General features: G+C 42.2%; 1 protein-coding gene across 9 annotated transcripts in view; it reads right to left on the bottom strand.

Moving 5' to 3' along the window:
* APBB2 (amyloid beta precursor protein binding family B member 2) overlaps nt 1-24584 on the bottom strand; it is a 192726-nt gene that overhangs the window by 4319 nt on the left and 163823 nt on the right. For 5 of the 9 annotated variants that reach the window (XM_032999128.2, XM_032999125.2, XM_032999130.2 and 2 more), the window contains 5 exons: nt 6312-6426; nt 3672-3759; nt 2525-2608; nt 1333-1448; nt 351-530 (listed from right to left, as the gene is read on the bottom strand). In XM_032999128.2, coding sequence (XP_032855019.1) covers nt 351-530; nt 1333-1448; nt 2525-2608; nt 3672-3759; nt 6312-6426 — 583 coding nt within the window. Of the gene's footprint in view, nt 1-350; nt 531-1332; nt 1449-2524; nt 2609-3656; nt 3760-6311; nt 6427-17177; nt 17184-24584 lie in introns of all 9 variants that reach the window. The other 4 variants (XM_042807681.1, XM_032999127.2, XM_032999124.2 and 1 more) reach the window with 2 other exon arrangements.

The following is a 24584-nucleotide window of genomic DNA, read 5'->3' as shown; positions in this document are numbered from 1 at the left end:
AACAAGGATTATTTTCACCGCACTGTCACTGGGTTGTATAATACAACTCTGAACAAAATGTTTTCCCATCATTAGATAACCTGTGCAGTGAAAGAAAAAGATTTCTCACACAGATGTTGTAGAGGTTAGGAGGGAAGATGATTAAAGGGGCATTGTTCACTAAACAGGCACTTCAAACTTAAAAATGTCTGGGTTTTAATTGATTAAATATATCCGAATCCCAATTCCTATTCTTATCTGTTCTTTTTCTGTCTTGAAATTCCTATAATTGCAAATTTGGAAAGACAATTATTTATGGAGGCAGTGAAAAATCTAAGTGCTATTAGGCACCTCTGAAGAAGGTCACTTACCATACAAGCAGCCTGAACAGCTTCCGATACATTGCCTGCATTTGGTTCACACCAAAAAATGTGGCACTCAAAATGCTGGTTTCCTGTATCCATAATGAAGGCGAATGTGTGAACGTCCTTGCCTACTCCCATGAAGGACAGGAACCGCACACGACACTCCACCAGGACTTCCTCTTCATTCTGGTTGTGAATCAAATGACTGAGCGTCACTACTGGATATTCCGTGGAACTTTATGATCAATTTTAAGTTGATTATTAAACGGTGGGAAGGATGGACACTGATGCAGTATTGTGGAAATCTTTTTTAGCTATCTGCATACACCCAGTGTGCTCAGGCCTGGGCTGGATCTCCTCTTCTGGGCTACCACCAGAAGACCAAGGCTTTGAGCATTAGCATTGAGCAAGCATACAGTGCATTTTAAAAACTGCTTGGTTTATGAAGAAACAAAACACCATGGCTATCATGGCTCCAAAACATGCTCTCCTATCACTGGTGTGCTATAGAGATGCTGATTTAGTACCTCATCAACACCCGTATAAAAGACATTCTTTGAAAGTTTCATTGTATTAATCTCTGTGGAAAATGCTCTACAAAAGGACAATGATGTGAAACGCAGATTTTACTATTACTCTTGGCTTCCATACCAAGAATAAGGTAAATACAGTTTAGAATTTAGGATTGCTACTTAGGGCTTAACCCACAGCATTTTAGGCTCAAAATTCCTAGAAAGTATAACACTGAATTTGTTTTAAGTATCTAGTGAATACTTATAGTAATTTATTTCTGAGAAGATGCTTGGAATGGTAAATAAAGCTGAAGCTGACACAAGCAGTAAGAGCCTCTGCAGATTCTGTAAAGAACTAACATGCAAAATAAACAAACGGATTCTAGTGCAAATTAATTCCTTCTACTAGTGTTTCTGTGTTCCTGGTTTTCAACACTCATATTATGTTAAATGCATTTTAAACAAGACAGCCTTACTCGTTCACTAATGACCGTGACAGTAGCATCAGCAACGTTCATGGTAACTGGCATCCAGTCTTCTTTGCTAGAGGAAGCCATTAGACTTTCAATGGCACTGTTCAGAGTATCCATCCCTAACAGAGAAGAAAATGCAATAATGAAAAATAAATACAAAAGTAAACAATAACAACATTTTTATTTTCACATAGTGGTACAGAAAACAGGTTGTTTTGGACTCCACATTAAAATTAGTTTGATGGTGGAAGGAAGGGTCTTCTTCCTCTGCAAACACAAAACGGGTGCCTCTGGCTTAGAGAAAGCAGGATAGCATCTTGTTCAGCTGCCACGTCATTTCAGTTCTCTAGGGCCATTCTCATTAGTAGCAGAGCTCATATTCAGAGAAAGCAGCAGCCTCCTGCTTTGGGCTGGGATAGAATTAATTTTTCTTCTTAGTAGCTAGAATAGTGCTGTGCTTTGGATTCAGTATGGGATTTGGTATGAGAAGAATGTTGATAACACAACGAGGTTTTCAGTTGCTGCCGAGAGATCAAGGACTCTCCAACTCCCTGTGTCCTGGCCGTGTGCCGGTGTATGAGGAGCTGAGAGGGAGCACGGCCAGAGCACCGACCCAGCCTGGCCAGTGGAATATTCCATATCATGTAACATCATGCTCAGTATATAAAGGAGGGTAGGCCGGGAAGGAGGGAGCTCTCTCTCACTTCTGGGACTGTGACTACAGGACCCTGTTATTTTGGGATTGCCAGCCAGGAACAGGCTGGGTATCACTCAGCAGGTGTGAGCGATCATACTGGGCATTTCCCGTTTGTACTTTCTATTATTGTTTTATCTTATTACAATTATGAAACCATTTTTCTCTCAATCTATGAGTCTCCCTTCACCTCTCCAACCCCCTTCCCCATCCCCTGGGCAGGGGGAGTGCGAGTGAGCGGCTGTGTGTGGTTTGGCTGCTGGCCGGGTTCAAACCATGACAAGCAGAAAAAACCACTGCCTTCTTGGCAGCTCCCAAAATACTCTGGTTGCAAAACACATCTTCAGATGAGGCCCTGAATATTTGATGTCTTCATGCCTGACCCGTATGAAGCACAAGAGTTGCTACCCTTTGCAAATCATGCATTTATACTTGGCTAGCCGGAGTCCAGCCGTCAGAGTTTATGCAAGTTACTTTGGAAGTCACTTAAGTGATACATACCCACAGGTTTAGCTACAGGTAGCATGCCCAGGTACTGGACGTGGAACTTCTGCACCAGTTCTGTCTTTGGTGTTGGGAAATCTACTGCATGGGAACAAAAATCAATTTCTGTTAATCAGCATACACAGAAGTCAAAACCACTTTTATTTCATCAGTAACATAAACCAGTTTACCCAGTAGTTGTACTCTGAAGGTATTATACTGATTAAAAAAAATTTTTACTCCTTCTGACAAGAACAATGCTCAATAATTTCTAAAGGAATTAGAGATAACTTTGCATGACTTGATTGTTGATCAATGCTAAGAATAAGGTCACATTATATTGCTGGCATATTAAAAACCAGAAAATATATCTGAATGTGTCTCTGAGACACACAGACCTAAGTTTCACTGTGTAACTATGTAAAACCTGGAATCTGTTTTTGACACCATCCCTGTTAATACGTTAAGCACAGCCTATGAGTATTTGATACTACTGTCTGAGCAGACAATTACACAAGCTGATGTATGAATCAGGAGTAAGGTACTCAGTACAAACTGGTGGATCTAAAAGCATATAATTTCCTGTAAATCTAACACAAAGTAGGTTCTCTTGGAATACTTTCAAAATAACAACTCTTAAGCTATGACTAATAAAGGTATGCAAAATAGAGTGTACAAAAGACCCTTTAGTTGGATGATGACCCACTTGCACCCCCTTGCCTTGGAAATTGTTAAAATAGATGCTGAAACCTAGAAGGAGTCCTCCTACAGCTCCTCTGAATCCAAGTGACTAACTGGAGTATATTTTTAAATAAGATTTGGTCAACTTGTGCAGTCTCAAATTAGGAGGTATTTTGATTTGAAAAGGACAATAAGTGAAAGTAGACATAAATAAGTAAGACTGTGTTTGCAACATTTATATTTCAAAATAAAAACGGAAATGCACAAGTTGACATAACTGAGTAGGACTCCATTACTGTCATAACTAATAAAAATGTTTAACATAATACAGGAACAGGTTACAGTCAGATACAGTAATTAAAAGACAGGATTACCCTTCTGACCTCTCCAACCACCATGCTCCATCTTGGTCAAAAGCAGCAGCAGAAACAAAACATATCTAAAATAGGACCGTGCCAAGGATACTAACTGTAACACAGAGTACCTTGCAGAGGAACATCAAGGGTGACGTTCGTCCTCTCTTGCAATGAGCTGCAAGCCATGGCTTTAGCATTCTTCCGTTCGGCCATAATCTGAAGAAGACAGCGATAATACAGCATTTTTTTAAAAAAATATAGTACAGTAGCAATTAGAAGTATGAATTTACTCCTATTACAACCCTAGTTTCTCAACTCTGAAATAAGTCAGAAGCTATATGAACCGGTTATTCTTTTTAAATAACAACTTTAATTTTCCTCCAGTTTATTCACCATTCCTTAGCTACATAAAGAACTTAAGTGGTGTCCACTAGATGAGACATGGGGGAGGAAAAAAAACTCTAGCTGTTTTTATCAAGAGCAAAATTGCAGTGAGGAGTAATATAGCAAGAAACATAAATATTTAACACGCAGAGAAAAGCGTTCATTATTCATGTTCCTTTCTGATCTATCTTCTGCTGTGTATAATTTTTTTCTTCCGTTTTTATGTTTCTCTTGGAATGAAAAATCCCACGCAAAATACAACCTGCTCTTCCACCAAAATGTATATTAGCAAAAGAGGAAAAAACCAACCCACTTCAAAATAACCACTTTGGATGATTATTCCCTACAAATATATGACTGAGAAGGGACCCAGGGAAGCTACAGAGGTTTTCCACAGCTCACATATGAAGCATTGCTATTTGCTTCTTTACTCTATGACTGTTAACAGTAATTAAGCTATAAAGATAACTGGTGTTCCAGCAGATGACACTTCATCTGAAGACGCTTCTAGCAAGTTTCTCCCTTTTTTTTTTTTTTTTTCCAGGTTTTATATTTTGAAAGTATTTTCTGTTACAGGGCCACATGATAGTATTCGCCCCTGAAGATGAAAAATGATACACACTTGCTTAGGAAGAAGCCCTGCCTCAGCAAAGAGGCCCAGCGTGTCAGTTAGCACATGCCAAGTGCTTCCCTGAATCAGGATTACATGTATTGCTGAATTCTGAAGGAACATGCTCTACTTAAGAACACTATCCTGTTTTATTCTGTGTTATTATTCGCTATGGCTCTATGGCTTTAAACGCTTAGTTGCTCTTTTATCCAAAATTAATGCCAAGAGTTTCACATTATAGTTACATATGGGACAGCTCAACTCCCCTTCCGATACCCCTGCCTGTAGCTACTGGGGCATTTACTTGATGTTGACCTTACTGGATAAAAGCAGCTGTGGTAGGGCTGGTGTAGCACGTTTTTCCCCGCTAGACTTGCCAGAAACTGCACAAATTGAGAGTTGGGAGGAGAAAGAGGAGGGACATAATAGGTCTAGGCTTCTGCTGCAGTCTCTGGTGCTGAGCCTCAGCAGGCACAGCCCGCAGCCCCCAGGCCACCCGGAGCAGCTCCCTCAGTCCCACCAACCCGCGTTTCCTCAGGCACCCAGGCCTGGACAGACCTGCCAGGCCTCACACAGCGGCTGGGCTACCTTCTGCCCCGGGCAAAACGCCGCTGCCCAGCAGGTTACAGAAAGGCACACTGTGTGAATGCTCACGGCGTTTGCAGGAAACGTAGCCACGTCTGCGGTGTTGTAAAAATGAAAAATCTTTGGGCTATACAACGGGCTACAGAAGGGGATCTGCACCACAGGAAAAGTGGGCTGTGGGGATGAATAACCTTATCAATTATCCATCTGTAACTTGTCCCTCCTCGTGAGTCCCGGCTCTTCCAGAAAAGCTAGTTAGGAAACCATCAGGTTTTAAAATTCTGCTGATTTACTGTATGCCTGTCATTTGCTTTTTGCATTCTGTCTTTGTGTTAATGAATGGAATCAGTGATGTCAAACTGACGTGTTTTAAGGAAAACCAAAATGAGCAGCATAATATTTTTAAAAAGGGGGATGTAGCCTCAAAATCCTCCACAACTCAATAAAAGAATAAAAAACAGTTTCAAGTAGACTGGTTTAACTGCTTCGCTATAAAGTTTCAATCAGATTTGCCTGCTGCAAAGGACGTGCTGCCTTGCTACCGCTGCAGGAAATGACTGTATAGAGGACGCTTATGAACTGATCAAGCAAGAAAACCAAAATTAATAACCAGGGAATGGTGGCAAATCTGTAAATTAAAACGACTGAACAGTCCTCTCCAGTATTACTGGAGTACTGGAGTACTGGATTACACCACCACAAGCAGGAACTAAGATCTGTTAGTATTTGCAACTAGAGTAACTTAAACCCTCTCTTTTTCCTGATTTCTTTTAAGTGGGCAGAATAACATTAGCAACTATTTTTCTGTCTGTCCTGCAGGATAATACCATTAAATAATACCATTCAAACAAGGTCTGATTTATTTATAGAGTTTAACATCACCATTTATTATTAATTGAAGTCGTGAGTTCTTTTTCCATTTTGAACCCGCAGCTTCTTTATTATTTAAGAAAACCTTCAGTCTCTATACACACTTGTAAAATCAAGAGGACATAAAATCCTCCTCAAATCTAAATGCTCACCTTCCGATTACTCCCATCCATTTGCATCCTTTCCTTTACAAACTCTCTACACCATTTCTCATTGCCAGTCATATAAACTAAACTAACACTGCATACAATGCTGATTGTATGTATTAGGCTCAGGGACCTCTAAACAGACGAATGCAGGTGACTTTAAATCCACTTGCCTTTGAGCAGATTTCATGTAAACTTGTAGCGATGGCTTTTGCGGGCGTGTCACATCGAAACACATGACATTTCAGAATTCTCGTGTCTTTGTCTCTTGCCACATAAGCGAAGTCTCTGTGTAAACAAAATAAATTAACACATTAGAAGCAAGCAGAATAAATTAAGGCATTAGAATCAGCACTATCTCCAAAACAGCAAGTCCTGCTTCAATTTAACAAGTGTATGTCTCGGCTGCCTTAGCCAAGGCAGATCTACAAAGGTAATAAACTGCATACCCATGAAACACACATCTAGAATATGGTGCTTATCTATATAATTAAGGAGCTCATTACAGTTTCCTAACCCAGGCAACTTACTGAACTTACAACCCGTAATTCCAACGGCAATTGTAAGTACAAGGGAAAATTTACTCAAATATTTTATTGAAGATGAAGAGGGGACAGAATTGCAAATTAAGACAGAAAACACACGCAGCTCTTAAATGCTAAAACATCTGAGAAACAGCATACAAGATCCTTGTTAGAGAAAAATCATCCTTCAAAGGACTGTATAAAGTGTTTAAAATATTCAGATAGTAATTAGAGATCTGGTTGCATAAGGGAGATGCTAACCTGCTGAGCTTTGCTCACACTAATTGGCCTAAATTTCTGACCTTATTTTTTCAAAAGTTAAATAAAGCTGCCCTACAAAAGAGATTTTTGCACCGTTCTGGCTAGTCACCATGGCATAGCATAGCCTTCAAGCATGGGTAATGGAAGTGCCAGAATTATGTTTATATGTTCTCAGGCTGTTTAAACGTTGGAGCTCTTCTGAAGAAGTCAAAGTGGCATTCTGAGTCGGGAAGAATCCTTGCTATACCAGACTCTCTGCTCGCTAGTCTTGCACCTCTGCTTTTTCATGTCCTCTGAACAACCACAGTCCAGGCCTACTTTGTGACCCTCCTGCTACCTCCACATTTATTTGGAACTTCGCATCCCTAGCACATCTGTGTGGAGTAGCTAACTAGAATTAGATCAGGCAAGTGAAGCTGGGGCTCCCAACAACCTCTTATGCCTGAAGTCTCTTTTCAGTGCTTTTCCTCTTTACACGTAAATAATTACCAACAAGACTCTAACTGGTGAAGAGACAGGAAGGATATTCCTAAACCACAGGTTTTATACACAGAAATACTTCAGTCTATGCTAAAGTCTGTAAATATTCCTAGCAAGGTTTAATGTAGCATGGATTGCCAATGTCTCTGTTCACTGTAGATGCCCAGTGAATACAAGAACTTTGTACTGAAGTTATGTAGGGAGAACCAGAGACTGTGGCAGATGGATGGCTCGACTTCCAGCTCTGTACAAGGTATGAACACTGTCCTGCAGTTACCTATCTTACCTGTATCCAATTCAGCAGCACTAGATTTTGTCATTAATGAGTCCTTGCAATGAAAGGGGCGGCTGCCCACAGCCTGGGCTGCTCAGTGACAGGCTCGGGTTGTTGCTCTGTTTAACCACTTTGCAATTTGAAGCCTGACGAATAATGCTTAACACCACCCCCCCAAAACTATCAGCAGCTGAGACTTGGAAACAGTTCCACACGACAGAACCACGCAGACACACAGCGGAGCTGGAGGCACCTCTCCATCTTGCTGCATCCCAGCCTGCGATGGCACAGCACGCCTGAGGGCACGGCAGGGGCAGCACGTGGAGTGTGGTGCCCCCCGAACCCGCCCTGCCCACACCGGCACCCTGGGGAGGGACAGAGTTTCACCCAATTGCTCGTGACTCGTAGGGAAAAAAAAAAATAAAAAAAATCACAAAGCAATAATCCAGGAAGGTGCTGTCTATTACAGAAGATGCCTTCAGGTTTCCTAGCTCCAGCCTGATCCCCAAGCACCTTGGCCTCAATCTGCAAGAACCTTTTGGCACGTTGCTCCCTTCTGCTGCACTTAAAGTTCATGGAGATGCTGAGTTCCAGCTGGAACCTTGCTCCTGGAAAAAAGCTGATGCTTTTTGGCTCATCTGTACATGTGCCAAGCCTTGCTTTTGAATGGTTTTCTTCTAGGTTAATGTTTCAAAAGCAAATTGAATGCTCCTTGCTGGACTGTAGTAATAAGACTAAGAGAAGAAGGTATGGCTCATCTATGGCCTATGAAAAATTAGCAGCTGTGGGGAAAAAAATTAAACTGAGCACCACATAGAAAACCTTTTGAGATTTTTGCTTTTTGAAATAAGCTTTTACCATTACTGATGGTCCTGAAAAACCTGCAGAGCAGGTATTTGGAAATGCTCAGGCTCACTGAGGTCCCACACAGAATATCCTGAGCTCTCAAGAAACCTTGCCTGGTTTGAGAGCTGTAAGTGAGGAACTTTCAGACATCCTAAGCATTTAGGATTTTTGTTTTCTGTGTGTTAGGCTTTAGCCACCGCCCTTTAAATGCCCTGAGTTTCAGATTTCACATTTTGGAGTTCAAATACCTTCCCTTACAAATATTTGTAACTGCAACATGAAAACATTGTTTACTTAACAGTCACAGATTTGCTACCATAACTTCATTAAGATTTCCCCCCTTTACATGTAAGGAAAACTTGCTGGCAGACCATCACTGCAGGGTAGCAAAGACACGTAAACAAGCAGACTGCTGTGCACACCTTATTATTGGATCAAGGTCTACTGTTTCAGAGTGCAGACATAACAGCTGAATCCTGTGTTTGCATTAACTTAAAATAACATTGAAAGCCATCTATGTGACCATTACATATTTATTAGCCCCATTTACAAGCATTTACCTCAAATCAACACTATTCTTTTGAGGACTTGTAAACAAGTGATTTATGCATTCCTTTACAAGATGATCCTAGGAAGAGCATCCAGTGTTGTTTTGCCAAGTTGCCTGCACTGCACAGAAGCCCATTTGAATAAACAGAAATTTGCACAGCCCCAGGAGCACTGTACAATACTAGGATTTCTAATTATAAAGCAGCCACCTTCAACGAGCTACACAAATGAAGAAGATAACTTGCCCTTTCTGTTAGCCATACAGCTATCTGTTAGAACCTTCTTTTATCGTTAATAAAAACTAAGATGGGACAAAGCCACCAAAGCAAGTCATCGGGGCTTGGAGGACATAACACGTTGCCAGCAAAACTCACCTGTAACAGCCCAAGAAATTGTGGTCCAACTTTTGATCAGTAGCTCTGGCAATGCCCTGGCGCACCACAGCTGCCCCAATAAACTCCCGTGCTTTGCTGTAGGAGACCGCATCAGGCAGGGCATCTCCACTGTGCTGCCAAGACCCTGATGCACGCAGAGCCCATGAGGCCACATTACATTTCACCCTGCAGAGGGTTTATCTGAGACCCAAGATCAACTGCAAGGATTTTCAGCCTCAAGGGAACCTGCAAGCTTAAACACTGCATGCGTTTAGTCAGCATGTTATCTCCCTCCCAGTGGAGGTAGGACTCAAAGGACTGCTGAGATAAAAAGGAGCCGAACAAATAAAACTGTTAAACTAAAGGCTGAATTCTGTCAGGATCAAAGATTTTGGTCATAAAAGAACACAACTCATAATTATGCCCCATAAGTGGGAAACACCTTAGACTACAGTATTTTCAACAGCATTTTAAAGGTAGAGACGAGGACTGGGGGCAGTCTGCTGAGCCTCGTTTCTCTCACAAGCATGTATTTACTTCTCTGATCAAATGAGGCCTGTGGGGAGGGCAGCACTGACACTAACAAGCCCAGGTGCTTTTCTGTAAGAACATTTCTCTGTTTCTGGAAGGCTAATGACAGCCAAATGAACGAGCCACCACACAGCGCAGCTCAGGAGGAGGCTGGTGAATGTTATGGATGCAGTATCTTTAGCGTGACGTTCCAGGTGACAAGGGTGCTCACTTGCCACTTTAGTCATGCCACATAAGTTCCTGCAACCTTGTTGTCCCTGCAAGAGAAAGATAACAACAATCCTGATGAGATGAACCAGCTCTGTACTTGCCAAAGGGCAGATACTGTCCACAAATATGTTATTTTTAGCCAAAAAGCAATGTGTTGATTTTCTGATGGAGCCGGTAGTGACCCTAAATATAAGCCACCTAACACCACCCTCCACAGACCACTGCAGGATGTTTATTTATTTATTTGTTAAATGGTTTGGGTTGGAAGGGTCTTTTAAAGATCATCTAGCCCAACCCCTCCTGCAATAATCAGGGACATCTCCAACCAGATCAGGTTGCTCAGAGTCCCATCCAACCTGACCTTGAACACTTCCAGGGAGGGGGCATCTAAAACCTCTCTGGGCACCCTGTGCCAGTGTTTTACCACCCTCATTGTAAAAAATTTCTTCCACATATCTAGTCTGAATCTACCTTCCTTTACTTTAACACCGTTACCTCTTGTCCTATCACAACAGTCCCTGATGAAGAGTCCCTCCCCATCTTTTTCTGTAGGCTGCTCTAAGATCTCCCTGGAGCCTTCTCTTCTCCAGGCTGAACAACCCCAACTCTCTCAGCCTGTCCTCATAGGAGAGGGGCTTCATCCCCCTGATCGCCTTTGTGGCCCCCCCTGGTCCCACTTGAGCAGGTCCATGTCCTTAAATTGGGGGCCCCAGAGCCAGACACAGTGCTCCAGGGGGGGCGTCTCGCCTCCCTTGACCTGCTGGCCACACTTCTCCTGATGCAGCCCACAATACGGTTGGCTTTCTGGGCTTTAAGCGCACATTTGCCAGCTCATGTCCAGCTTTTCATCTACTAGTACCCCTCAATTCCTTCTCGGCAGGGCCACTCTCAATCTCTTAATCCCCCATCTGGTATTGATACCAGGCAGGGGGGGTTCTTCTTGAAGAAATGTTGACGCCTCTGCTGTTTGCATTAAGTGTCCCGCATGTGGCCTGGAAATCCTTGAGGCTTTGTCCTGTGAAATTCCACTCACATTGAGTCACCTTGAAGGAGTACGAGAAATATCACTTCCCACCTGTGGAGGTGCTGGTGGGTGCCAGGAAGGCGCTGCTGGGGGCACCTGGCCCACCCCTTGGCTCAGCAAGCGCTGCCTCAGTGCTGCCGCGGCGCACGTAACGCTTCCGTCGAGCCTCTCTGGCACTTGGTCCTGTGGCTTCTGTAAATATTTCTGCTTGCAATGGCATGCATTCACAGACAAGGCAGCATAGCACAATTCCAGGAGAAAATGAAGCACCAGCTAGTACATCAGTTTCAACTCCTGAGAGCTAATAAAACCCTCGCAGTGGTGTTTCAGACTCACACACCAGTATTTCACCTTAAGTACCTGAACAGCTTGAGCAAAGTAAATCGGCTAATTACATGCATGGATTGTGAATATGCATAAACCTTTAGATGATCAGGGCCTGCACCTGTCCTACACGGCAGCCCAGGAGCCAAGGCCTGGAGATGGTGGTGCAGGCTGGCGGCAGCCAGTTCTTCTGATGCCAGCGGGAGCCTCACAGGCTCGCTCTGTGCATTTCTAGGCATCGGGGAAAACCAAGCTTCGTGCTCCCTCTTGGAGAAGAAAGGTATGGCTTTGGGGATTCCAGAGTATCTGCTTCCTGCAGCATCAAAAACAAAGTAAAACTTGGGAAAATTTTAGTGTTTCCCTACTCAGGACAAGAAGGCAACAGCTTCTTGTTTGTCCAAAGCCTTGAATACCAAATAAGCCAGAAGACTGCTCTCTGATTCCTCTTTCACTTTGGATCCCCTTCTGCGTCGCTTCATCTGTAAACCTTCATTTGACTGCAGCTGATTAACATTTAAGTGAGATTTATGTGCAGCACTCCCCTTTGATAATGAAGTTCCGACTAATGTGTTTGCAATAGAAATTTATGTAAAAAGGGCAAATGCCTCCTCCTACCATTCCCCTGTCTTTACACACTTGCTGGGAAAACAAGCAAAAACAGAAACTCAAAAGCCTTTACAAAGCCCATGGCTGGATACAGAGCTGACGTAGGGTTAATAGATCCCATCTCACCCAGCCCGAGTCTTTTCTGTCTCACTACGGTGCCTGTGCACATGAAATCTGTGGGATTTGGACCACTGCTCCTGGTAAAATTCTCTTTCATATCAGTGGGGAGAGCAGCAAGATGTTTACTGGAAGAATAATGTATTTCGTTGCAGAAAAAAAGCTGTATATTCTTAAAACTTTGTAACACAAGTGCAACACTTCTGGTGATACAGGATTATCGAAAAGGGGTGCTGAGTAGTAGGTCTGTCTTTTTTTTTTTGTTTTTGTAATAATTTGCACATGTACTACATAATCCATTAGTATCTTTCCAGTTACAGGAACTAGCTATAAATCAGTACTCTGAAAAAAAAGCTAGAAAACCAGAAAAATTGATAAGAAAATTATTTTTCTGCACAAGTGGGTAAGACCGGTTCTGCTGAACAGTTAAAAATTCAGTAGAAATTTCTTTATTTTGAAAGAGTACAGGATTAGAGAGAGACATTTTAAAAAGCAATTTAGAGAACTGCCAAGACAATGTAAGGTGCTAAGTAGAAAGGAATTTCATTTTTATTTGCTCTTTTACCCTCTTTAATTGGCAAATGTAATTGACTAAACCTTAGATAGCCATACCTATTTAACACCTGGCTAAGCATCACTTAGCTGCTCAACCTTGGATGAATATAATCACATTAAATGCAATTTATGCTAATGCCGTCCTGTTTGAGTAGCACTCATAGCCATTTGCCACTATTAGGCTAAGGTCCTAGGAGACATCCCAATTAACTACAGCCTGAAAGAGCAGCACATCCTCCATTATCTTTTCACTATAAACTTGTTTCTTCGAAAGAGTGTAGAACTGCATTAATCATTTGTTTGTTGTTGTTGAAAACCCCCAGCACCCTAGCCTTGAAGTCTGATATAAAATGTTGTACTCTTATCAATCAAAATTAAATTGCTGCTATTTAAAACAACTATATTAAATTGATACACGTGCAGGAAAATGTAAATGGCTTTACAGATTTCTGTATTATAAATTGTAACAAGAATCTTTTAACCAGAACATGGTATCCTCTGAACTTGGCTTAAAATTGATTGAAATTCATCCAGAACAGCCTACAGAAGATGACTGTTGACTTCTGTGTACTGGTGTACAGACTCCTGCGACTGCACTGCTGGGCTGTTGGGAGACCGTCTCCAGAGCCTATAACCTTCAGGCTTCACCTTGCTATCCTACAAACAGCTGACCAGTGATTTGTGAAAGCACAAAGAAAAAAGGAGAGAGCAGCCACTGCTATAGCAGAGCTGGGTCAGAAGGCACCTGGCAGGAGGCTGGCTGCTATTCACCGGCGAGACATGAACATCTGTGGGAGCAGAACAGATGAGCAGGGAAGGAGAAAAGCAAGGAAAGTGAGAGGAAACACATAAGAAGAAAAGCAGATAATGCCAATAAGACCATGCTCTGTGGGGTTTTTTCCATGACACACAAATATTCTAGTAACACAAACAGCAGAGAAGATAATGTGCAAGAAACCCTGCAGTAATACATATGGCAGAAATTGCAGATCTAGATTAACACGTGAAATTTTTTACTGAGACTGCTCTTTCACGAGGAGAATTTATAGCTGAAATGAAGTCTGGGACTCTGTTCAGTTCACTTGTCTTTTTATTACAGTCACATCAAGGAGTTTGCGAAGTTAAGGAGAAAAACCCAAAGGTAAGAAACCAGAACTAGAAGAAACAAGCAGAATTCACACAAGCTGCAAAATCTGTTTGTAGATTTACTGAAAACTTTTCAACTTCCATTTCGCCTACCAGATAGACATGGAATGAAACCACTGCTTCCCTCCCACACCTTCCAAAGGAAACCCACAGCCCTTTCTCCAGGTGACTATACCAACCACTTTGGAATCAAATCCTGGAGAAGGAAGAAAAACAACTACTCCCACAAGTCTTCTCCTTCCCATTTCTCCCAGACGGTCACGGTGCATTTAACCACATGTACTCTCCTCTCCTCAGTGATTACAGTTGGAAGAGATATGGGAGAGGAAGAATTTTCCCTATGTTTCTGGCAATCCTAAAAACATACGAAAGCCTTGCAATTTTTCTTCACTCCAAGCACTTCACCCCACAGAGCTCCTGCACCTCTTTGGCTGCTTCTCAGCTACAGCTCAGAATGGCAGACTTGGCCACCACTACATTACATTAATTTTTGATTCAAGTAGTTAAGAAGCCCTCCCAAGCAGAGACTTTTAGGAGACTCTTCAGCTCTCACACAACTTGAAAATGGGTTTCCTTGCAGCAAAACATCAGTTCTGCATTTATTTAATTCTCCTCAAATGGTCTGGCATTGACACAGCGTGGCTTGTTTTTCTAATTCGTGCATAAAGTTTGTAGGGCAAATTATCCCTTGCTGAAAGGCTGTTTGCTTCATTTCTTGATAATGTCACTTGCTAACTCTCAAGGAGGAGCTGTGGCTACTTTGTGCGATACTCAAAGGCTTTAATCTGGGAGCCCTAAAACACACAGCCTGCTGGTTTTTCTTTGATGTCTTATCACTGCCACAGTTCTGCGCGCTTCCAAAATTTGTTAAAACCCCACAGAGCTGATACGACTGGTACTCAGCTCAGCCCTTCCGAGCCCAGTGCTTCCAAGCCTGGAAACATCTGCACGGCTTTCACTCTAACTCCCTTCCCACCAACCGATCCTCGCGAGGCCGCAGAAGCCGCTCCCCACGTCCCAGCGCTGCCCACCACCACCCCCTCTGCCAGGGGAGGGGACAGGGCTCCCGCCAGCCCTGCCACCGCTGCCTCACCACCCAGAAAGACGGCTCTGAGATATTACAAATAATTTCCCTTTCCACTACCGAGGGCTATATTCCACCTCTGCAAAGGGCCACAGATTCATGTAGATGGAGTCATGTCAAAGCGCGATTCAGCAGCGAAGCTCTCCAGATCCATGAGCTGTGTTAACATAGTGGTGACGGTACAGACTGTCCAGCTAAGATTTACATTCCATGCTGGTCCTCATTCCCAGCCTCAACTCACGATCACATGGCTGAAGGACTGCTGTCAGGGCAAGGACAGTCTGCCACATGTGCCGTGGTCACCACCAAGACTGCCCTGGACACTCTGTGCTCGTGTAGCACCGGCAGCACGAGGGGGGCTCAGCTAACAGTATGCCACATCCAGCTGGTGCCTGGGGGTCAGATGGGGCTTAAAGCTGCTCAGCAACTCCTAGGCACGTATGACAAGTTGAAAAGCCAATCAGCAGATTAGACCTCAGCTTGTTTTATAAATGGGCTTAAAGGAAGGCAGATATTCCGGGACAGACCCCATGAAAATCACTGACCACTGACATTATTGCCACAAATTTGTCATGGTGATTTTTTTTTTTTTTTTTTTTTTGCTTGCTTCATTCATGACATTTATGAAATGTGTATGGGCAGGGGGCTGCTGCCTTGCTACCATGTACAGCACTTTTCAAGGGAAAGGCACACAAATGACATAAGTTGTCAAGGCCACCGTAGTTGCCTCCTCCTTTGTAGCATTGTAAAGGGGTGGTTTAACTCCTCTGGATGGCCAGTCTAGCATTTTTGATGAATACTGAATTTCCTTTAGGTAAATGAATGCGTTATTATGCCTCTGAACCTCTGAGCAGCCTCTTTGCAGCAGATCCTGTAAATTCGATTTTGATAAATTAGTATTTAGATATTTTTGACAATGCTTCTATCTTCCAGATTTAATTGGAAGATGTGGGCCTTTTTTAATAAGGAATATTTAAAGATTTAATAAAGAAATATATCAAGTTGAGATGATCAAAGCAATAATACAGATTTAACTGAAGATGACAGCAAGACTACACTAGAACAGTTAATCTCTCCAGTGTGATTTGCTTTATAAGCAATGCTTACTAGTTCTGCTTTGTTCTTTATTATTCAGACAGAGAACACAGCAATCGTGCACAGACACTACCCACGAATCTGCTTGCAGCACACTTTTGCCAGTGTTAGTCTGGGAGGATCATCGCTTCCCACATGCATGAAATCTACATTAGATTGCAAAGCCATAATCAAGAAAGTTCAAACATTTCCTCAGGCCAACACCGCCTAAAGAATTGATTAAAAACCAGTCAAGCCTGGAAACCGTTCTCATTATATTCCACAAAGCAAACGTGAGGAACGGTCTGCATCTCCAAACCACATTCCTTCCACCCAGTCCCAGGATCAAGTCCTTGCAATTTAGATGAGCAAACAAACCCCAAATCTCATTTGAGGGATGCAATTCTATCAGTAAGAGCCTTTGGAGTGGCTGCAGCCCTTGTGCTGCAAAGCACCTGACTACAATGCCTTACTGTCTGCGCTCCCATGAAACGGGAAGCATTGTAGAGAATCCCAAACGATCCCTTTGTATACTGAAACAAATCAAACATACTGGGGACAACTTTTCTTCAAACTTGAAAGACAAGCGACCAACCCAGCTGGATCCGAAACAAACACCAAAACCAGGAAATAAACATTGTTTCCAACTCCTGCTAAACTTAGCTCTTAAATTCCCTTCTCTATGCATCATGGCTTTTAATTTTTTTTTTAAATAAAAGGTGGTATTTCGTTACCACTTTCTTGCATTTCAGATTACAGAGAAAAACAACATCTACATTTTAAATTCAAAACACCGGAAGCAAATATCAAATCACTGCATCGCATGATTTTAAACTGTTCTAGTACGTGAGGGTTTGGGACCTGAAAAAAAGAAACCAGCAACAGACAGTATCAGCTTGACAAATACTATTAATAGCAAGGTGAAAAGGTGACAGAGATATGAATTTACTCATTGCAATTTAGCTTTTGTTCACTGATATGAGAAAACCAATATAAGCATTATTTGGTGCATGCCAGAAGGATAAACACATAGGATAATGGAAAAAAGAAAGTCATTTACCTCTCTCTGAATCCAGGGAAGCATAAAGAAACAGAAAGAGCAAGTTAGAAAGCACTCACGCAGACAGAGCTCCAGCATATAATGAGACAGGGTAGCTCAAAGAAGTGCTGTACATTTAACATTTGCTGTTTGTTTGTAGCACAGTGTATCTAAGCATACTGCCACTATTTCCTTTTGACACTTATTTTGGTTGAATCCTGTTGCTCTGAAGTTTGTATTTTTGGAAACATACAATGAAGCCAACAGGCATCAGCTGAATTTAGAGAGGCAGCACAGACATATCAACACTGGGAGGTAATCAAGCTTAAAATATCACACACAAGTCCGGGAAGTAGTATGCAAAAAACATAAATAGACATACAAAGTACATGAACCTTCCTTCTTCTAAAATAAGACTATTTAATGCAGACACTGACAAAGCAAACAAGAATAATTCTTGAAGCTGTGAATACCTTGTGTTGTTTAAACTGAAAGATTGTAATGTGGTTTTTTTATTGCCTTTTCCAAAAGCTCACACCCCAAGGTCACTTGGGTTCCTCTGAAAGTTGCATCCTGAAGAAGTGACAGCCTGGGTAACAACCTCACTCTAGCACCGAGATGAAGTCAGGACGTATAAAATCACTACACACCTTAATTTCTGAAGCACTTCAGCAACCACTAACTCTTAGTATGACTTAAGCAACACAAACCTTGAGCAAACTTCATGCACTGTGCACAAAGATATGGGACCCTACATCCATCCTAGTTAGCAACTGACTCTAGGAAAGAAGCAGTGGTGTGGAAAAATCATCCCACCTCAAGTAATAAGGGCAAGATTAAAGACAGAGCACACTGAAGGGAAGGGATCCAATTCCCATTAGACGTCCCAATTTAGCAAGCTTGCAAAGCTTACAGGGATTGAACTGTTGCTTAGAAATGGCTTAGTGAGTAGATGTGAAATAAACATAGGCTTTCTAAGCCAGGTTTTAACTACAAGTGAATATGGTTAGCTAATACATCCGTCCAACATGGGAGTGCAAGTCACACATGGATGCATATGTACATAACTGAGGTTTAATTTCTTTCTTATGTCGAGATGAAACCTCTCCTGGTGCAACTTCTACCTGTTGCCCCTGTAATCTCTGTGTGGATCCTTGTGAAGAACAATAATTCACTGGAACAATCTCTCCAGGGACATGGCAGGGTCCCCATCACAGAAGGGTTTTCAAGATGTGACTGGACAAGGTGCTAGATAATCTCACTGAGTCTCCCCTTCCCATGAAAGGTTGGATCAGATGGTCTTTTGATGTTCCCTCCAACCTGGGCTGTTCTATGATTCTCTGAAATAATCCCAACCAAAACCTCACTCATTCCTTCATTTCAGCTACATGGGCTTTCTACCGGGCTTTGCAGAATCAGCAAGGACTTCACCAGGCTTATTGCTAATATTTTATAAATTAAGAGGTTAAAATTAGGTCTCAGTATTGCAAATATTGGAAGTTCTTCAAGCCTAAACAGCCCTTGATTCTATATTTCAGTGCAAATTTGAAAATCAGAATTGAAAAAGTAGTATCACTTTTACTTTCCCTGAAAACATAGTCAATGTTTTTAAGTAGTACGAGAAGCAAAATATATGTAATTTTTTTCATGCATTAATCACTGGTTTTATATGAAGTGGACAAGCAGAGATTATCTCTCAGGAAAACCTTCATATTGGAAAAAACTTCCAGCAATTTAGACACAATGTACTGGGGGTGGGGGGGTGACAGAGGGGAACAGAAAAGAAATTTCTTGGATCTAGCAGATTTTGAACACAATACAATTAGACACAAAACATGACCTGCTGGTGCAAACTCTTAAAGGGAGATCTGTTACTTCCTCTATCATTATGCAAGATATAATTGTACAGAACAATCACCATTGCATCTGCCAGCACTGACAAAGAGAAGAGCACAGTAGGAAATTCAGGAAGGTGAGAGAAAAATACAAGCAGTTGGGCTGCTGGACTTCCCTGGGTAGCAAGGAACAAGGGGGACTCCCACACTGTGGGATGCATACAAATCAAGGGGGGCTGCATCCTGTTCTAACCAGTTAATTACAGCTTTCCAATTAACCCAGTATCTCCTCATGGGGTGTCTTGTAATTCATTAATTATTTTCACACAAGAGACTATCTTCCTGTATTCTTTTTGCATACTGGTAGCTCAAATATGGTTGAATGGTTTACCTTTAAACTTAAATAAATAAATTTTTAAAAATTCGCCCCCAGGCTAAAAAGCCGACACGGAAAGTTTCAGTTCAAATGGCAGATTTTGCTGATGGCTCTGAGCGCCAGAGAGGCCGCAAGAGCAGCTGTGCAAGTGCTTCGGTATGGTGCTCTACATATCCTTTGCCAAGCTGACTGAGTTAAAAGGGGTCAAGCCAGAGCCTGGCAATAATGTGGGAAGACGATACCTAGAAAATTGTGTTGGGGCTGCCACACAGCATTTGAGGTTCGTTTCTGAGGGGAAAAGGCCAAGACCTCCAAGGAAAACAGCCCACGACCTTCCAGCCTGCAGAGGCATGAGAAAGGAGCCACCCTCCTAGAGCAAGCCCTTAGGGGACACTGCCTGCCTGGGAAGGGGGTGACAGTCTCCTCCTCCCGGCTACTTCTGCCAGGCCCATTTATTCCAGGTGGTTTTCCAACTAGAGCCTTTGGAGGCAGCGCATTATGGTACCGCCGAGGGTTCCTGCCTCCCTGATCACCCCCTTTCCTCCGCATTCCTCTCGCAGAGGTTTGTACCCAGCCCGGGGATGCAGCGGAGGCAAGACAGTTGCAGAGAGGGGTGTGCCTGATGGGGCACCATCACGTGGGAAAGGTCTGCACAGTATGCCACCATAGCTGTATATAACACAATTTCTTCTTCCAGCCCTGCGTTTTGTACATCTGTGACTGATGCAAGTTGCAACCCCGAGTCTGATCGTTGATATACAATGCCCACCCCACAAGCTGAAGGGTAATGGAGGCTTCACTGGGAGGTGAATGAACTGAGAGTCATAGTGGTAACACCCCTGTCCCAGAAAAACACCCTCCACGTGTCGCTCACGAGGCTGCATCTGGGTTTCTGCATCCCGGTTTGGGCCCACCAGTATGCGGGAGGGAGTGACAAAGTGGTGTGAGTCCAGCCAAAGGCCGCCAAGGCTGCAGGAACCATGCTGGTTTAGCCTGGGGATGAGGTAATGAGGGGAGCATCTAATTAGTTCCTGCTACTCACTCATGGGAGGGTTTAAAAAATAGAGCAAACACAAGTTTCTTTGCCTAAAGAGAGGGTAAACCCAGCAAGATACTGTGCAATCTCTGTTCTTGGAGGTTTTTAAGAGTATCAACCAGAAATGGCCCTGAGGTAATCCTGAACCTTGCCGGGCTTTGGGCAGAGTCTGGCCTAGGTGATCTGTTGCAGTGATGGGGTTAACACTTCAGACCTCTTCATTCCTGTAGCTTCCCCTGGAGTCTGGCTGACTACAATGTCCCCAGTGGTCTTTTTTGAGCAGATTAGAAAAAATAAGGCTGCCATGTGCCACCTACACCCTGAGCAAGTACAGAGGTCTGCCCTTCAACCTCTGCCGTCCTTAAACATTTTCAGGTGCGACTACACCCATCATCATCAGCACTGACCATCTCTCTTCCAGATAATGACCAGCTGAAACATCTTTGCTTTCAATTACTGTAGAGTTTTAGTAGAGTAAAACACATTTTACTTGATTAAAAATAATGATGCATGGCATGAGCTTTTCATCTTTATTTACTGTTAAAAGTACTTGCCCAAGCATATCCTCTGAGGCACAGAAGAGGCCCTACTCTGGTTTTCTAATTTGTAATTATGAAGTCTAGCAGCACTTAATACAGCAAAATGTTTATGTAAAATGTATTTACACCTCAGCAGCATAACATGAACAAATAAAGGAAACAACCTCCATTTCTGTGCATTTGAAAATCTCTCTGTTGCTTAGATAATGATTCTGTCCTTCACTTATGTATGCCACTAGAGAAATAGTTGCTTTCACTGAAAGGAAAACAGCTGTGGTTTATAATTTTTCTAAGGGTTTGGTAGCTTTTTAACCTTTTTTTTTTTTTTTTAATGAAAAAAAAAAAAAAAAAAAAAAAAAGTAGTCCTTAAGCCTCAAGTATCAGACTATTCCAGCAGACTGGCCTTGAGTTTCTGGGTCCCTGTCACCACCAGAATGGAGACTGACTAGAAGTACAACTAACACTTTCTGTAGAAATTCCCTATTCACTGTGGGCCAGATTGTGCCATCAATTTTTAAGCAATTCTCCACTGGTAGCAAAGAAGATTTCTGCTTAAAAATTGATGGCTTGATCTAGCCTTCTGTTGCTAATCATATATTATGAAGACTACTATAACCTAGTCAGGTTCTATTTTTAAAATAAAAAGAAAGTATAAGGCAGACTGACACATTATATGAGACTAAATTGTACTCTTAAGACCAGAGGCCCTGAAATCATTAAGTCCCGCTGATAGTTTGTGTACTGGATATCACATTGGTATCGGTCAGGCAAGCTGGTTCCTTGTTATTCCTCAAGCCCTTTCTATAAATAAGCAACCTCAGGTCACTTTACCATTATTTCAGGGTTTCCCTCATCTGCACATACTAAATGACAGTGACTGAAGACCATAGATGAAAGGGTGCACTTACAGCTCCCTGAAGCACATGGCCACCCCAGGTACCTCCTCTCCTGATATAAGCCAGGGGCATCTTTCACAGCCCAATGAAGACCATTTCTCTCTCCTTAGGAAATGCTACATTTGGCTTGTTAGGGAAAACAAACTTTGGGAAAAAAACTTTGACTGGCAGGCCACCTTTTCCCCAAATCACTAGACCACCATTTTTGATGGATCAGTTGGGTATGAGATTTTCTGTTTTAATTTTTTAAAGAATTATTAAATTCAGCCATAAAGACATTTCCAATTTGGAAACTTCTTCAAACATACAGAGAAGGCTTTAAGATCACATCAAAATACAACAACAAAAAAGGAGGATGTTGTTTTCTTTGGCAAATACCAAGCCAAATTCAGGGACATGCCAGTTATTTGCTAATAGGAGGAAATCAAACTGAACACTTTTTACTGACTTGATATTCTCCGATTTAGAATGGTTAAACTTCAGTTTTTGACCTGGATTAACTTTACCCAGTGAATAAGGTTATCTCAGCTCATCTCAAGCTACACTGGAACAAAGTCTGTACTCTAACACAAATTAAAGCCATATAGAGCAGCTGAATCAATACTAGCACTCTAGTATCAATTCGACCAGAATTTTGTCCCCAGTCACAGAGTTTTACTTCATGTCACAAAACACAGGAAACTCCAAACAGCAAACCAGAAAGCCCTGCCTAACAGGATACCCAACAGACTGTAGCAATACTAGAAACACCACAGACCTTCAATACACACCTTAATTATCTAAAATATTAATTCACAGTTTGTTTGATCCTCATCTGTATTCCAACTGATTAGGGTTTAAAACATCTTCACAGACAGGGTTATTTATTTATATACATCCATCATTATAGAAGGGAAAACTAACCTGTACTTTAAAAAAAAAAAATTCTAACTAATATCACATAATAAAACCCCATTATTTTTCTCTTTCTCTCTTTTAACTCCTTATGAAAATAAATAAGCCAATTTTAACTGAGAAATGCTCCAGGGCTAAATAATATCCTTTTCCTCACTCACAAGCTGTTATGAATTACATTAACTGCAAGGCATCAGCTACAAAACCATAATTAAAGCCATAGTTTTAAGAGATGAAACACTTAATATATTTCCCTGATAGAGATCAAGACTCAGCAGTGTTTGCTATCCTTTAAGAAAACAAAAACTACTGCACAGACCAGGGAGAGCAATGAGGTTCCATAACATGCAAGAAACCCAATTTAGGAGTGAAGCTGCTGAGTTTAAAGAAAAAGATAAATGTGCTTGTCTCTCCTCCCTCCCCTGTGCACCCATCGTAATGAGGATTCAAAGCTATGTATCAATTAACAAATCAATGAAATTTCTCCTGCTGCAAATTCTTTATGAATACAGATAGGATTAAGCAAGCACAGAGACCTCAAGGCAATATATTACATGTAAATCATGAAGTTTTCTCTTCTGTCAAAAAAGCCATTAACCATTTCACTTCAACTAAATATATCTTTGCGTGCACGTAACCTTCCCAAACACTGCAATACTTCTGTCTTTAAATGTTTACTTCTTTTGGAGCTCTACAAAGATTCCAAATTGCACAATCTCCATTGTCAATTATGGGCTGAAAGAAGAAAGCCCAGAGTGGCTAGCTATAAGTTAGCTGGGAATTACAAATAAATAATTTTACAGGCACTGTATGTTTGGGGGGGGGAAAACACAGGGAGGTTTCTTCTCTTCAGTAGATGAGGTTTCTGCTGTTCTTAACTACAGAATCTTTTTATCCATTAACACAGCATTACCAGTAAAAACAAATTACGATCATCCTCTACAGCATCAGGCTGGTCAATATGCAGCCAGTAACCGCAACCAGTTTAGGAACATGTAATTCTGAGCAGAACACAACCCCCCAAACCTATTAATCACCAGGATCCATTAGCTAGCTTACTGCTCAAATGAGCAACATCTGAAGGGATAAAGGAGAGGGAGAACAGCATCACATACTTACCACTCAGCACACAGTCCAGCATTTCTGCTACAGTGCTTTCCTGAAGGTTGTTAAGTGTCAGCTCTTGGAGAAAAGAAATCTGGCCTGCCTTTGTCACACTGGGAGCTGTAATTTGCCTTGCAGGCATCCACACAGAAGCTTTAGACTAACAGACCATAAGCCTTGAAAATACAGCTCCAGACAAAGGCTACTCCTAAAGTGAGGCTGTTGTCTAGGGAGGGAGGCTGAGATTTTTTTCTTGTCACTTTTTAAGTTTCTTACCTTTTTGTTGCATCAAACAGGAATTTAATGCCAAGGATGTCACACACAAACACCCAACTCAACCCTCTGCCGGGTCCCTGTCTCCGTTAGTGTGTATCTCGGCATCAGCTGATGCAAACTGCACTTGATGCAGCCGTGTACTTGTACTTCAACGACGGGGGGCCGAATACCCCCGAGAACAGCAGCTCATTCATTTTGCATCGAGTTGAAGCACATCATGTCAGCTCCCACTCTGCTCACGGACTGTGCACGCTTGTGTTTGCCGGCTCCAGCTGTGAGAGAGTGGGAGCTTCACCCTGGAAGGCACTGCTCCACTGCTCCATCAGGGGTGTGTCTTTTCCTCCCTTCCCATCGCTTTTACCATTTGCGCGCTCCTCTCACTGACCCGCAGAAGAGGCCCCTCTCCTCCCCCTTTTAACAAATCTTCACTGCTATGCACTGTGTTTCTAGCCTGTAAACTTCCAAGATTAAT

This window comes from Tyto alba, unplaced genomic scaffold (genome assembly GCF_018691265.1).
Source record: "Tyto alba isolate M040663 unplaced genomic scaffold, T.alba_DEE_v4.0 Super-Scaffold_6, whole genome shotgun sequence".
Lineage (NCBI taxonomy): Eukaryota > Metazoa > Chordata > Aves > Strigiformes > Tytonidae > Tyto > Tyto alba.
Note: the sequence above shows the minus strand (reverse complement) of the source record. Positions and strands in the feature narration are given on the sequence as shown.